At 46.0% G+C, this 14,910-nt stretch overlaps 1 protein-coding gene across 4 annotated transcripts in view; it reads left to right on the top strand.

Moving 5' to 3' along the window:
- The first annotated feature begins 1,028 nt into the window (after nucleotides 1–1,028).
- The window catches only part of NCBP3 (nuclear cap binding subunit 3), a 49,836-nt gene continuing 35,954 nt past the window's right edge, over nucleotides 1,029–14,910 (top strand). For all 4 annotated transcript variants that reach the window (XM_069761381.1, XM_069761380.1, XM_069761379.1 and 1 more), the window contains exon 1: nucleotides 1,029–1,318. In XM_069761381.1, the coding sequence (XP_069617482.1) occupies nucleotides 1,127–1,318 (192 nt within the window). In that variant the 5' untranslated portion in view covers nucleotides 1,029–1,126. The remainder of the gene's footprint in view (nucleotides 1,319–14,910) is intronic.

Here is a 14,910-nt window from a genome sequence, read left to right as displayed (position 1 = left end):
AACTTTATTCTTCGGGTCGGTGCAATTACAGCGATACCAAATTTATATCGGGTTTTATGTTTTGCTGCTAAAAGATGCTTCTTATTGCGAAAACTAGTTTTTTGCGTCACCACGTTTTAAGAGCTATAATTTTTTCATATTTCAGCCGACAATCATGTGACGGCTTATTTTTTGCAAAACGAGCTGGTATATTAATTGGTGCCATTTTCGAGCAGATGATATTTTTGATCACTTTCTATTACAATATTTGGGAGACAGAACGAACAAATACCAGCAATTGAGGAATTGCTTTTTTTTTATTACTGTTCCGCGTGTGGTAAAATTGATACCAATTTTATTCTTCGGGTCAGTACAATTACAGCGATACCTCATTTATATCTTTTTTTAATGCTTTGGCGCTTTTACACAATAAAAACAATCTTATAGAAAAAAAATTATTTTTGCCTCACTTTATTCTGAGAGCTATAACTTTTTATTTTCCCACTGATGACGCTGTATGGCGGCTCGTTTTTTGTAGGACAAGATTCCGTTTTCAGCGGTACCAGGGTTATTTATATCCATCTTTTTGATCGCGTTATTCCACTTTTTGTTCAGTGGTATGATGATAAAGTGTTGTTTTTTGCCTCATTTCGTTTTTTTAACGGTGTTCACTGAAGGGGTTAACTAGTGGGACAGTTTTATATAGCGGGTCGTTACAAACAGCGATACCGAATATGTGTACTTTCATAGTTTTTTTATTTACATATAAATGTATTTATTGGAAAAAATATTTCTTTTTTTTGGGGGGAGGGGGTTATAGTTAGGTCCTCGTACAGCGGTCATGTGATCACCTGCCCATCACATGACCAGGACAGCTTTTTAGTTCCTTCGAATGTAAATAATTACAATTTGTGATCATTACACAAAGCTTCCTCTGCTCAGCCCCGACCACCGCTGCCTGCACTGACGGGAAAGGCTGACTGCAAGGGGTTAACAGCGAGGACTGCAAACGCCGACTGGCACAGCCATCACGTGACACGTACGTACGTAGACCCGTCCCGGCAACGTTCCACAACTAAGATGGCTGCCGCCCCTTCACCTGAGGGTCATGTGCTGCGTAACGTCTAGCCAGGGCAACTAGCACTCTATGACCACCGGGCGGGAGGCTGAGAGCCTGTCTGCGTTTGTCGGTCTAACCGAGGAGATGGCGGCGGTCCGCGGACTGCGGGTGTCTGTAAAATCGGAAGTTGGAGGCGTTAATGAACCGGAACCTATGGAAGTGGAAGAAGGGGAGGTGGAGACCGCGCCAGACAAGAGTGCCCCGCCGGAGGAGGGTTCGGTATGTGAGGAGCTAGTGCCGGTTATATCCTGTCTGTGAGAAGTGAGATCGCCGTGGAGGAGAACCGCTTATGTCTGCGGCCATCACTGCTGCCCGGGGGAGACTGCACGGCAGGCCGAGGCCATAGGGACCGGTGACAGGGGCTGGAAGGGGGGATGGGCTCACTATGAACTGTAGGGAAGGAGGGGGGGGGGGCACTATGTATGAGCCCCCGGGGGGGGTGTGGGAGGGATGGGCTCACAATGGACCGGACGGGGGAATATGGACCTGAGAGGGGATGGGCTCACAATGGACTGGAGAGAGGAATATGGACCTGAGGGGGGATGGGCTCACTATGAACTGTAGGGAAGGAGGGGGGGGGGGCACTATGTATGAACCCTGGGGGGTGTGGGGGGATGGGCTCACAATGGACCGGACGGGGGAATATGGACCTGAGAGGGGATGGGCTCACTATGAACTGTAGGGAAGGAGGGGGGGCACTATGTATGAACCCTGGGGGGTGTGGGAGGGATGGACTCACTATGAACTGTAGGGAAGGAGGAGGGGGGGGGGGGGCACTATGTATGAACCCTGGGGGGTGTGGGAGGGATGGGCTCACTATGGACCGGAGGGGGGAATATGGACCTGAGGGGGGATGGGCTCACAATGGACTGGAGAGAGGAATATGGACCTGAGGGGGGATGGGCTCACTATGAACTGTAGGGAAGGAGGAGGGGGGGGGGGGGGGCACTATGTATGAACCCTGGGGGGTGTGGGAGGGATGGGCTCACTATGGACCGGAGGGGGGAATATGGACCTGAGGGGGGATGGGCTCACAATGGACTGGAGAGAGGAATATGGACCTGAGGGGGGATGGGCTCACTATGAACTGTAGGGAAGGAGGAGGGGGGGGGGGGGCACTATGTATGAACCCTGGGGGGTGTGGGAGGGATGGGCTCACTATGGACCGGAGGGGGGAATATGGACCTGAGGGGGGATGGGCTCACAATGGACTGGAGAGAGGAATATGGACCTGAGGGGGGATGGGCTCACTATGAACTGTAGGGAAGGGGGGGGCACTATGTATGAACCCTAGTGGGTGTGGGGGGATGGGCTCACAATGGACCTGAGGGGGGATATGGACCTGAGGGGGGATATGGACCTGAGGGGGGATGGGCTCACTATGAACTGTAGGGAAGGGGGGGGCACTATGTATGAACCCTATGAGATGTGGGGGGATGGGCTCACAATGGACCGGAGGGGGGAATATGGACCTGAGGGGGGATGGGCTCACTATGAACTGAGGGGAAGGAGGGGGGCCCACTATGTATGAACCCTAGGGGGTGTGGGGGGATGGGCTCACAATGGACCTGAGGGGGGAGCTGGACCTGAGGGGGGGATGGGCTCACTATGAACTGGAGGGGGGAGCCCACCATGAACCCTAGGGGGTGTGGGAGGGATATGGACTGTAGGGGGATGGGCTCACTATGAACAGAGTGGGGGGGGATATGGACCAGATAGGGGGGATGGGCTCACTATGAACCGGGATGAGGGAGATGTGAACCGTAGGGTGGGATGGATTCCGGATGAACCGGATTTACCCCCGTTCAGTAGATCAATGTATATGGACTGGAGAGGAGAGGTGGAATTATGGACCCGAGGGGGCAGAGATATCATGGAGGGTTATGTAGTAATGCCAGTATAAATATATTGCGCCACCATTTTCTGCTGCGCTGTCTCCTGCTCCCATAGACCATGAATACAGCAGCAGCCCCCCAGTCTCGGCAAACTCTTCATTCTAACTAAGGACATGGGACCTTAATTTGTGCGAACTATGTGAAATCCTGCAGAGGAAGGTGCACTGCTAAAACGGTAAACTGGTACTCCCCCTGTGTTCCATCCCTGCGTCCTCGCCAGTGTACTGCTTCCTGCAGGCGATCGGCTGCAGCCATCACATAGGACGCCTGCAGTGTGATTGTGTAGTATTCGCTTTAGCAGCGCAGCTGCCTCCCTGCAGAACTTCACATGAGCGCAGACCCCGGCTGTCTCCTGAGAGAGCGCTCGCTCAGGGCAATCAGCGCTGTCCATCACCAGAGGCGGGCTATCCAAATACATGGAACGGTGCACCGACACTGCTCGGCCATGCAAACGGCACTCAGCTCCCTAATTAGCATAAGGGAATAAAAAGCTTTTCTTGCACAGCAGAGGGACAGATTTATAAGTATGTGTGATTGTATAGGAAGGGAAGTACCCTTATGAGCCTGTGCTCTGTGTACCTGTGTTTTATGGTGATTGTCTCAACAACTGCAAATGTAGAAAAGACTACCTTCCCCCAGTAGTCCACCACTGGCCATCCTCTCCTTGGTGTACCAGCAGGCAGAATACTGGCATCATGGCCCCATGGCTGAGCTTTGATGCCAGCAGTGCCCCGGTACCTGCTGTGGCCACAGGCTAACCTTATCTGCACTGGATTGCCAGCAGAACAAAGAGGTTCAACTGTCAGATAAAATTATCATTTATTATTCTAAATCAGATAATCCCTCATTATCTGTGTTGTGGTACACAAGAAGTACAAACAAGTTTCAACATGAAACTATAAGGGTACCGTCACACTATAACATTTCGATCGCTACGATGGTACGATTCGTGACGTTCCAGCGATATCGTTACGATATCGCTGTGTCTGACACGCAGCAGCGATCAGGGATCCTGCTGAGAATCGTACGTCGTAGCAGATCGTTTAGAACTTTCTTTCATCGCTGGATCTCCCGCTGTCATCGCTAGATCGGTGTGTGTGACACCGATCTAGCGATGCGATCCAGCGATGCGTTCGCTTGTAACCAGGGTAACTAAGCGCAGGACCGCGCTTAGTTACCCGATGTTTACCCTGGTTACAAGCGTTAAACTAAAAAAAAACAAACAGCACATACTTACATTCTGGTGTCCGTCAGGTCCCTTGCCGTCTGCTTCCCGCACTGTGACTGCCGGCCGTAAAGTGAAAGCAGAGCACAGCGGCTGTGCTTTCACTTTCACTTTACGGCCGGCAGTCACTGAGTGCGGGAAGCAGACTGCAAGGGACCTGACGGACACCAGAATGTAAGTATGTGCTGTTTTTTTTTTTTTAGTTTAACGCTTGTAACCAGGGTAAACATCGGGTAACTAAGCGCGGTCCTGCGCTTAGTTACCCGATGTTTACCCTGGTTACCCAGGGACCTCGGCATCGTTGGTCGCTGGAGAGCTGTCTGTGTGACAGCTCCCCAGCGACCACACTACGATTTACCTACGATCACGGCCAGGTCATATCGCTGGTCGTGATCGTAGGTAAATCGTATAGTGTGACGGTACCCTAAGTGTTTGGCCATGGCTAATGCTCCTCTCCCCTCTGACAACTCCTGCATGCTCACCAGAACCAAGCATGCACGTGTTTGGGGACGGGGGTCAGCTGAATGAGCGTTCATCCATTGATTATCAGGCATTTTACAAATGTCTGATGTTGACACTGTGAGGACAAAATGACAATTGCTCCAATCTGAGGCAAACACTGGTCATGCAATAACACACCGGTTACATTAGTCTATGTATCACATGCTACCTGTGACCAAAAGTACAGCAGAGGGTCATAGTGCAATCCCAATGACAGTCATTAGGTGTGATGCTGCCGTGTGACACCGCAATCTTCATGTGACCTGGCCCAATTCTAAACTGACCTTTTTTTGTTTGTGGAGGGTTTAGGAAAAGTAGCTGGAAGGTTATGAATACCCACTATTTGGTGTGGTTGGGTCTTGATTAGTGATGAGCGAGCATACTTGTTGCTCGGGTGGTCTCTTGAGTATTTATGGCGTGCTTAGAGATTTAGTTTTTGCCGCAGCTGCATAATTTGCGGCTGCTGGACAGGCTGAACACATGTGGGAATTCCCTAACAAACAGGCAATCCCCACATGTATTCAGGCTGTCTAGCAGTCGCAAATCATGCAGCTGCATCGACATATAAATCTCCGAGCACATCCAAATACTTGATGACCACCTGAGCATGCTCAGGGAAACCCGAGTAACGAGTATGTATACTCGCTTATCACTAGTCTTGATATTTTTGTTGGATGGTGAATCACCTTATGATATCGAATTTGGTACAAAGAATAGCTACACTTTAGACCCCATTCATACGTCCACGTTTCCGGTACATGGGGCGTCATTTTCCATATGTACTGGAGACATGTGCACATGCACATCCATTATTTATGGGGGCTACGCACATGTCTGTGTTTTTACATGCACCATGTTACCCATATGTAGATTTCATCCTTGCTGCCAGAAAAAAAACGGACATAATACGTATTGCACACACACGATATCCGTGTGCCGTCTGTGTGACACATACCGGAATAGAATACGGAATAGGGCTATGTTCAAAAGTTGCATTTTTTTCAAGGTTTTTTTTTTATGCAGATTTTCAGCCACAGTTGAGTACCAGCAAAGTCTATGAGATTTCAGAAATCTCAAGCACACACATTGTTTTTGTTTTGTTTTTAACCTCCATACTTTGTGCAATACCTTGGTTTTTGCAACATGCAGCATGTCACTTCTTCCCGTGTTTTTCACCCAATGAAAGTAAAGGTTGGTGCGCAAAAAAAACACAGGTATCAGGTTTTTTTTTTGGTGCCAAAACCTGATGAGCTAGAATCATATTTTTTTTGTGCACTTAACTTTATCACTAGAAAAAAGACATGGCAAAAAAGCCAAGAAAAACGACCAAGCCAGTCCAATATGCATATAAAAGTGAAAAATACTTTATTAATACATAATAATAAGGGACAAAAAAGCCATCAGGCCAAGAGATGACATGCAATATATGAAACCAAAAAATGACAATGGTAAAAACAGCAGGTGTGCACACATGCAGGAACCACACAGCACAAAAAATATACCGTATTTTTCGCTTTGTAAGACGCTCCGGATTATAAGACACACCCCAAATTTTGAGGAGAAAAATAGGAAAAAACTTTTTTTAATAAATTGGTGGGGCTTCTATAATCCATGCGTCTTATTACTTACCAGGGGTTGTGGCTGCGGTGGATCAGGGTCCCAGGGTCGTTGCTGGAGGCAGGAGTGGAGCATTGCTGCAGGAAGGGATGAGGGGATCTGCAGGGGGGCTTCTGTGCTGCAGGCTGGGATGACAGGGTCTGCAGGGGGGCTTCTGTGCTGCAGGGGGCTCCTGTGCTGCAGGCTGGGATGACGGGGTCTGCAGGGGGGCTCCGGTGCTGCAGGAGGCTCCTGTGCTGCAGGCTGGGATGAGGGGGTCTGCAGGGGGGCTCCGGTGCTGCAGGGCTGTCTCTGGTGCTGTGGGTGGCTCTGGCGACACTTTGTGAAAGATCAGAGCCCCCCACTTCTTCCATGCCTTCCTGTATGACTGACTCCGGGAAAATGGCAGCCGTAATCTCAAGAGATGAGATCTTCCATTCGTTCCTGTATGACTGACTCCGGGAAAATGGCCGCCGGAATCTCGAGAGATGAGATCTCAGCGCTGAAATCTCATCTCCCGAGATTCCGGCGGCCATTTTCCCGGAGTCAGTCATACAGGAACGCATGGAAGAAGTGCCGGGGGGCTCTGGTCTTTCACAAAATGTCGCCAGAGCCCCCCGCAGCACCGGAGCCTCCAGCATCACCCGGGGCGGTGGCGGGCCGCGGCGGACACCCCCTCATCCCAGCCTGTAAGTGGTATATCCGCTTTGTAAGACGCACCCCCATTTCCCCCCCCAAAATTTGGGGGAAATAAAGTGCGTCTTACAAAGCGGAAAATACGGTATATATGTATAGATATGAATAAATCTCCCCATCACGATATGGCGGTATAAGAGAGGGTGCCAAAAAGGAGAATCTTCACACAACTAGCAGAGTGAGTAATGCTCTGAAAATCAGAGCAACATAATGTATCAGCGCTAAGAATAGACAATTAACATATCAAAAACTAGTACCTTACTTGTGGATGGCACCAATGTGGGGGTTCCTGGGATGTGTGCACACAACCCAACGCACGTTTCGGATATTATCCTTCCTCAGCATATACGAGACAAATGTTACATGGGGGGGGGGGGGGGGAGAAAAAGCAACAGAAACTTAAGAAAAAAATGTTTTTTGAAGCGAGTTTCTTACTGCTAAAATAGCCGGTTTTGCCTGCTGTAAAACCTGTAATTGTGGCACATTACCTCAGCTCTTCCCGATTTGCCCTGGTGCGTCGGTACTTGGGTTAGTGATAGTTGGGGATGATGTCAGATGTGAATTGTCCAAAAACACAGCTGGCATTAAGCCCAGGGGTTAGTAATGGAGAGGTGTCTATCAGACACCCCCGTTACTAACTCAGTAATAAAAAGAAAAAAACAATCAAACATACTTTAACTAAACACTACCCCACATTTTCCCTAGTTCACCAATTTATTTAAAATATCCCACGCGGGTAACATAGTAACATAGTAACATAGTTAGTAAGGCCGAAAAAAGACATTTGTCCATCCAGTTCAGCCTATATTCCATCATAATAAATCCCCAGATCTACGTCCTTCTACAGAACCTAATAATTGTATGATACAATATTGTTCTGCTCCAGGAAGACATCCAGGCCTCTCTTGAACCCCTCGACTGAGTTCGCCATCACCACCTCCTCAGGCAAGCAATTCCAGATTCTCACTGCCCTAACAGTAAAGAATCCTCTTCTATGTTGGTGGAAAAACCTTCTCTCCTCCAGACGCAAAGAATGCCCCCTTGTGCCCGTCACCTTCCTTGGTATAAACAGATCCTCAGCGAGATATTTGTATTGTCCCCTTATATACTTATACATGGTTATTAGATCGCCCCTCAGTCGTCTTTTTTCTAGACTAAATAATCCTAATTTCGCTAATCTATCTGGGTATTGTAGTTCTCCCATCCCCTTTATTAATTTTGTTGCCCTCCTTTGTACTCTCTCTAGTTCCATTATATCCTTCCTGAGCACCGGTGCCCAAAACTGGACACAGTACTCCATGTGCGGTCTAACTAGGGATTTGTACAGAGGCAGTATAATGCTCTCATCATGTGTATCCAGACCTCTTTTAATGCACCCAATGATCCTGTTTGCCTTGGCAGCTGCTGCCTGGCACTGGCTGCTCCAGGTAAGTTTATCATTAACTAGGATCCCCAAGTCCTTCTCCCTGTCAGATTTACCCAGTGGTTTCCCGTTCAGTGTGTAATGGTGATATTGATTCCCTCTTCCCATGTGTATAACCTTACATTTATCATTGTTAAACCTCATCTGCCACCTTTCAGCCCAAGTTTCCAACTTATCCAGATCCATCTGTAGCAGAATACTATCTTCTCTTGTATTAACTGCTTTACATAGTTTTGTATCATCTGCAAATATCGATATTTTACTGTGTAAACCTTCTACCAGATCATTAATGAATATGTTGAAGAGAACAGGTCCCAATACTGACCCCTGCGGTACCCCACTGGTCACAGCGACCCAGTTAGAGACTATACCATTTATAACCACCCTCTGCTTTCTATCACTAAGCCAGTTACTAACCCATTTACACACATTTTCCCCCAGACCAAGCATTCTCATTTTGTGTACCAACCTCTTGTGCGGCACGGTATCAAACGCTTTGGAAAAATCGAGATATACCACGTCCAATGACTCACCGTGGTCCAGTCTATAGCTTACCTCTTCATAAAAACTGATTAGATTGGTTTGACAGGAGCGATTTCTCATAAACCCATGCTGATATGGAGTTAAACAGTTATTCTCATTGAGATAATCCAGAATAACATCCCTCAGAAACCCTTCAAATATTTTACCAACAATAGAGGTTAGACTTACTGGCCTATAATTTCCAGGTTCACTTTTAGAGCCCTTTTTGAATATTGGCACCACATTTGCTATGCGCCAGTCCTGCGGAACAGACCCTGTCGCTATAGAGTCACTAAAAATAAGAAATAATGGTTTATCTATTACATTACTTAGTTCTCTTAGTACTCGTGGGTGTATGCCATCCGGACCCGGAGATTTATCTATTTTAATCTTATTTAGCCGGTTTCGCACCTCTTCTTGGGTTAGATTGGTGACCCTTAATATAGGGTTTTCATTGTTTCTTGGGATTTCACCTAGCATTTCATTTTCCACCGTGAATACCGTGGAGAAGAAGGTGTTTAATATGTTAGCTTTTTCCTCGTCATCTACAACCATTCTTTCCTCACTATTTTTTAAGGGGCCTACATTTTCAGTTTTTATTCTTTTACTATTGATATAGTTGAAGAACAGTTTGGGATTAGTTTTACTCTCCTTAGCAATGTGCTTCTCTGTTTCCTTTTTGGCAGCTTTAATTAGTTTTTTAGATAAAGTATTTTTCTCCCTATAGTTTTTTAGAGCTTCAATGGTGCCATCCTGCTTTAGTAGTGCAAATGCTTTCTTTTTACTGTTAATTGCCTGTCTTACTTCTTTGTTTAGCCACATTGGGTTTTTCCTATTTCTAGTCCTTTTATTCCCACAAGGTATAAACCGCTTACACTGCCTATTTAGGATGTTCTTAAACATTTCCCATTTATTATCTGTATTCTCATTTCTGAGGATATTGTCCCAGTCTACCAGATTAAGGGCATCTCTAAGCTGTTCAAACTTTGCCTTCCTAAATTTCAATGTTTTTGTGACTCCCTGACAAGTCCCCCTAGTGAAAGACAGGTGAAACTGCACAATATTGTGGTCGCTATTTCCTAAATGCCCAACCACCTGCAGATTTGTTATTCTGTCAGGTCTATTAGATAGTATTAGGTCTAAAAGTGCTGCTCCTCTGGTTGGATTCTGCACCAATTGTGAAAGATAATTTTTCTTGGTTATTAGCAGAAACCTGTTGCCTTTATGCGTTTCACAGGTTTCTGTTTCCCAGTTAATATCCGGGTAGTTAAAGTCCCCCATAACCAGGACCTCATTATGGGTTGCAGCTTCATCTATCTGCTTTAGAAGTAGACTTTCCATGCTTTCTGTTATATTTGGGGGTTTGTAACAGACCCCAATGAGAATTTTGTTACCATTTTTCCCTCCATGAATTTCAACCCATATGGACTCGACATCCTCATTCCCTTCGCTAATATCCTCCCTTAAAGTGGACTTTAGACAAGACTTTACATAGAGACAAACCCCTCCTCCTCTCCGATTTTTACGATCCTTTCTAAACAGACTGTAACCCTGTAAGTTAACTGCCCAGTCATAGCTTTCATCTAACCATGTCTCGGTTATTCCCACTATGTCAAAGTTACCTGTAGATATTTCTGCTTCTAGTTCTTCCATCTTGTTTGTCAGGCTTCTGGCGTTTGCGAGCATGCAGTTTAGAGGATTTTGTTTTGTTCCAATCTCCTCACTGTGGATTGTTTTAGAAATGTTCTTACCTCCCTTCTGAGTATGTTTTCCTGGGTCGTCTTTGTTCGAGTCTAATGTTTTTCTTCCCGGGTGCGCTGTAGTTCTCAAATAGAGATCTGAAAAACATGAAAAGAGAGAAATAGAAACAAGACACTGTCCCCTTGTTCTCCAATTTATTATAAAGGGAAAAAAAGTTCCAACGTAGTTCAGCACTTCCCACGACGTTCCCCCGAATCTGGCTCGCGCTGTGTTCCGTGAGACCCGCCCATGGTGAAGATGCAGTGATGTCTGTAACATTACTGCTCTTCACATTCGCCTGAGGGCAGCGTTAGTCGAATTTGGGAAACGTCGTGGGAAGCGATGGACTAAGTTGGACCTCTTATGTTTTTAAGGTTTCCATTTGTGGGCAACATTTAATTCCCTGGACTATGTTGGACCTGTGTGGGAAATTGTTTTATTTTTATGAATTGGTGAACCAGGGGGAGTGTTTTTGTAAATTAAGCATTTTTGTGTGTGTGTGATTTTAATTTTTTTTTTATTACTGGGTTAGTAATTGGGGTCACGCCTGATGACGCTTAGGTGAAACGCGCGTTGGGGCTTGGTAACCAAATTATATATCCCTATTTGGGCTCATCACCAGAGTTGAGCAAACTTCTTCGGTTCCCCGCTTATTCGGCAAGCTATAGCTCTTACTGAATAAGCTGTAGAGGGAACCCGGATACATGGAGCGCGCCAGCTGATCGGCGCCGCAGCTGCATGTGTCGCTGAGGTGTCACTGTTAAAACACATGCATGGAGAGCCCAACACACAGGCTGTCCATGCATGTGCTGTGACAGTGACACAATCGCGACACATGCAGCTGCGGCGCTGATCAGCCGGCGCGCTCCGTGTATCTAGGTTTCCTCTGCAGCTTATTCAGTAAGCGCTATAGCTTGCCGAATAAGCGGGGACCCGAAGAAATTCGCTCAACTCTACTCATCACTCTGTAAGTACTTTTTGCTTGTCTTTTTTTGTACATACCATTTTTTTTTGTTATAGTTAGGGATTCATGTGTATACGTTTTACTCCTGTGCATCCTTGATATCTTTTACATATATTATCATGTATAGTTGTGGGCCTTATTTTGGATACTCTGCATGTATTTGAATCTTTATTTTTTTCATGTTTTAATATTTTCAATAAAATGTATATTTTATGAGACTTATTAGCACTGATGTTTTCTGTTGGTATTTATTAGTAATTGGGGTGTCTGATAGACACCTCTTAGTTATTAAGACCAGAAGTTGCTGTCAACTGTGTTTTGGACAATTCACAGCTGACTTCAACCCCCAGCACCATTACCCCATGTGCCAATGCACCAGGTCAATTAGGAAGAGTGAAGGCGAAGCACCATAATTGGCACATTATTATTTATATAGCACCATTAATTCCATGGTGCTATACATGAGTCGGGGTTACCTCAAAATACAAATATCACTTGGGCTATGTGCACACGCTGCGGATTCCATTGCGGACTTTTCTGCAGAGGATTTGATAAATCCGCAGTGCAAAACCGCTGCGGTTTTTTCTGCGGATTTATCGCAGTTTTTAATGCGGATTCTGCTGCGGTTTGTCATCTGCAGTTTTCTATTGGAGCAGATGGAAAACCGCTGCAGATTCCGCACAAAGAATTGACATGCTGCGGAAAATTAACCGCTGCGTTTCCGCGCTGCTTTTTCCGCAGCATGGACACAGCGTTTTTGGTTTCCCATAAGTTTACATTGTACTGTAAACTCATGAGAAACTGCTGAGGATCAGCAGCAAAATCCACAACGTGTGCACATACCCTTACAGTAACCAAAAGTAACAATGACAGACTGGTACAGAGGGAAGAGGACCCTGCCCTTGCGGTCTTACATTCTACAGTATTGTGGGGAAGGAGACAGTAGGTTAGGGGTTGCAGTAGCTCCGATGGTGTTGAGGTGGCCGTGTGGTCATTACAGGTTGTAAGCTACTTTGAAGAGATGGGTTTTCAGGTTCCGTCTGAAGGATCCAAATGTGGTTGATAGTCGGACGTGTTGGGGCACAGAATTCCAGAGGATGGGGGATATTCGGGAGAAGTCTTGGAGGCGGTTGGGTGAGGAGCGAATAATCGTGGAGGAGAGAAGGAGGTCTTGGGAGGACAGGAGATTACATGAGGGAAGATATTGAGAGATTAGTACGGAAATATACGGAGGAGAAAGGTTATGGATGGCATCGTAGGTTAGTGTTAGTAGGCTTGGTTCACATTTCATTCAGTGTCTCCGTTAAACGGACTACGTTACACCGTGGCATAACGCGGTGTAACGTAGTCCGTTCACGGCGCCATTGAATGCAATGTCGGACGCATCGCTAGCACACGCCCACATTGGGCGTGCGCTAGCGATGCGTCCAACATTGAGTGACGGACCCGAGACGCGGGCTGCAGCGTTTCCGGGTCCGTCACTGCTAGCGCAGATGGAGCTAGCAGATGCTCCATCTGCGCTAGCGCTGTGCCAAAGTCGGCACTTGCGTTAGTGCAGTCCGGTATGCGTTGAACGGACTGCACTAACGAAATGTGATCCAAGCCTTAGTAGTTTAAACTGGATATGCTGGGAAATTGGGAGCCAGTGAAGAGATTAGCAAAGAGGGGAAGCAGGATTGTAGCGAGGAGAAAGATGCACTACTTCTGGTACTGCTGCTGGCTGGGAAGGGCCCAATAGCCATGGACCTTCCGAGCCTGATATCAACTCGCAGCTGTCTGCTTTTCATTTGCTAGTTACCAAAAATGGGGCAGTGGAAACCCCACAACATTTTGTTTCATTTATTAGGTCAATATATGTACAGTAAGCTACACAAGCAAGGCTCTAAGTATATATCTCAAGGATAGCTATCTACCACATATCCATTTATATATTTGCATATCTTTAACGCCTAAAAATCTGTCATTTCTATTCCAGTACGTGGCACACAGACGGCCAACAGAAACCCACACGGCTAGTAAAAATGGACCATCTCCAGCACACGTTTTTTTAAGTGGATGTGTGAAAGAGGCCTTAAGCCGTTTTCTTTTTTTTTTCCTGGTACGAGTCGAGACTCCCACTGATGGCTCAGGAGGCAGGAGCACACACCGAGCGGAGTACAGAATCAATGCAAAGCATTACCTTTGTATTCTATGCTTTCTATTGTATCCGTACTCTGCTTTGTGTGAATACAAATTAATTTAGTTAAAGACATTTTACTTCACAATCATAGAAGCCTGTGTGTTTTAGATATCTTTGCAACCTTAAGGGGGTTTTCTCAAGTTGTATCTTAGAGCCATGGCTGCTGGCTTGCTGCTCTGTTGGCGGTGGTGCGTCCATGAAGATTGCTAGTGGTGACCAGCGGCATGGTCCCACCGCTCATCCGAGCTGTGCTTTCTCCCCAGCTGCTAGCGGAGGCCATTCTATCTGCAACATGAGAGAAACACAGAGGGACTGAGGCTGACTATATCTGGGCAGCTTCAGCGTGGTGTGGACAGGCTACAAAGCATAGTTTGCTCACGCCACTGGCTGCATACATAGGTAACCGACCATACTGGGATTGATGGGTAAGCCAAGCAATGAACTATACATTATATTGCACTGTAAAATTAAAAATCATTCCGTCCTTGAGAAGACAAGATTTTTAATAAAGGGAAAATAGCCAAGTTGTGTCTTTTACAAGCCCTTTACAATTTTACACATTTATGAACTTGAGAACAAACCCTTTAGCGGGTAAGTGTCATTGAATGTGAATGTCTGTCTGCCTCCAGCTCATCGCTCCTCTGCATAGAACTTCATAAGCACCAACCTCCATCTCCTTTCTCAGCACTGGGAACACCTCTGTTCACTGAATACATATTTTACCCATGAATTGAGAGTGAAAGAAGCACATTTCTCTGCTAAAATATATTACACAATTATTTTAATGCCTGTGATTGGTTTCTGAAATACAAATTAAAATGATTACTGTAACTCTTTAATTGAAGAATTAACTCCCAACAGGTCCTTTTAGTCTGAATTGTGAACAGTTTTTAAAAGAATAAAAAAGTAAACAATGCTTGTTTCTATATTTTGATAAACAAAATATTTAGCTATTTGTACCTATAAACAGCACTGTGCTTCTCCCAAATAAAACATCCCAGCCGTATCAATGGAAAAATCAAAAGGTTACAGCTGCTGAATATCAGAGAGGCAAAAAAACAAATGAATGG

The sequence above is a fragment of the Ranitomeya imitator genome, chromosome 3, assembly GCF_032444005.1.
Source record: "Ranitomeya imitator isolate aRanImi1 chromosome 3, aRanImi1.pri, whole genome shotgun sequence".
In the NCBI taxonomy this organism is placed as follows: Eukaryota; Metazoa; Chordata; class Amphibia; order Anura; family Dendrobatidae; genus Ranitomeya; species Ranitomeya imitator.
This window is presented reverse-complemented; position numbering and strand designations above follow the sequence as displayed.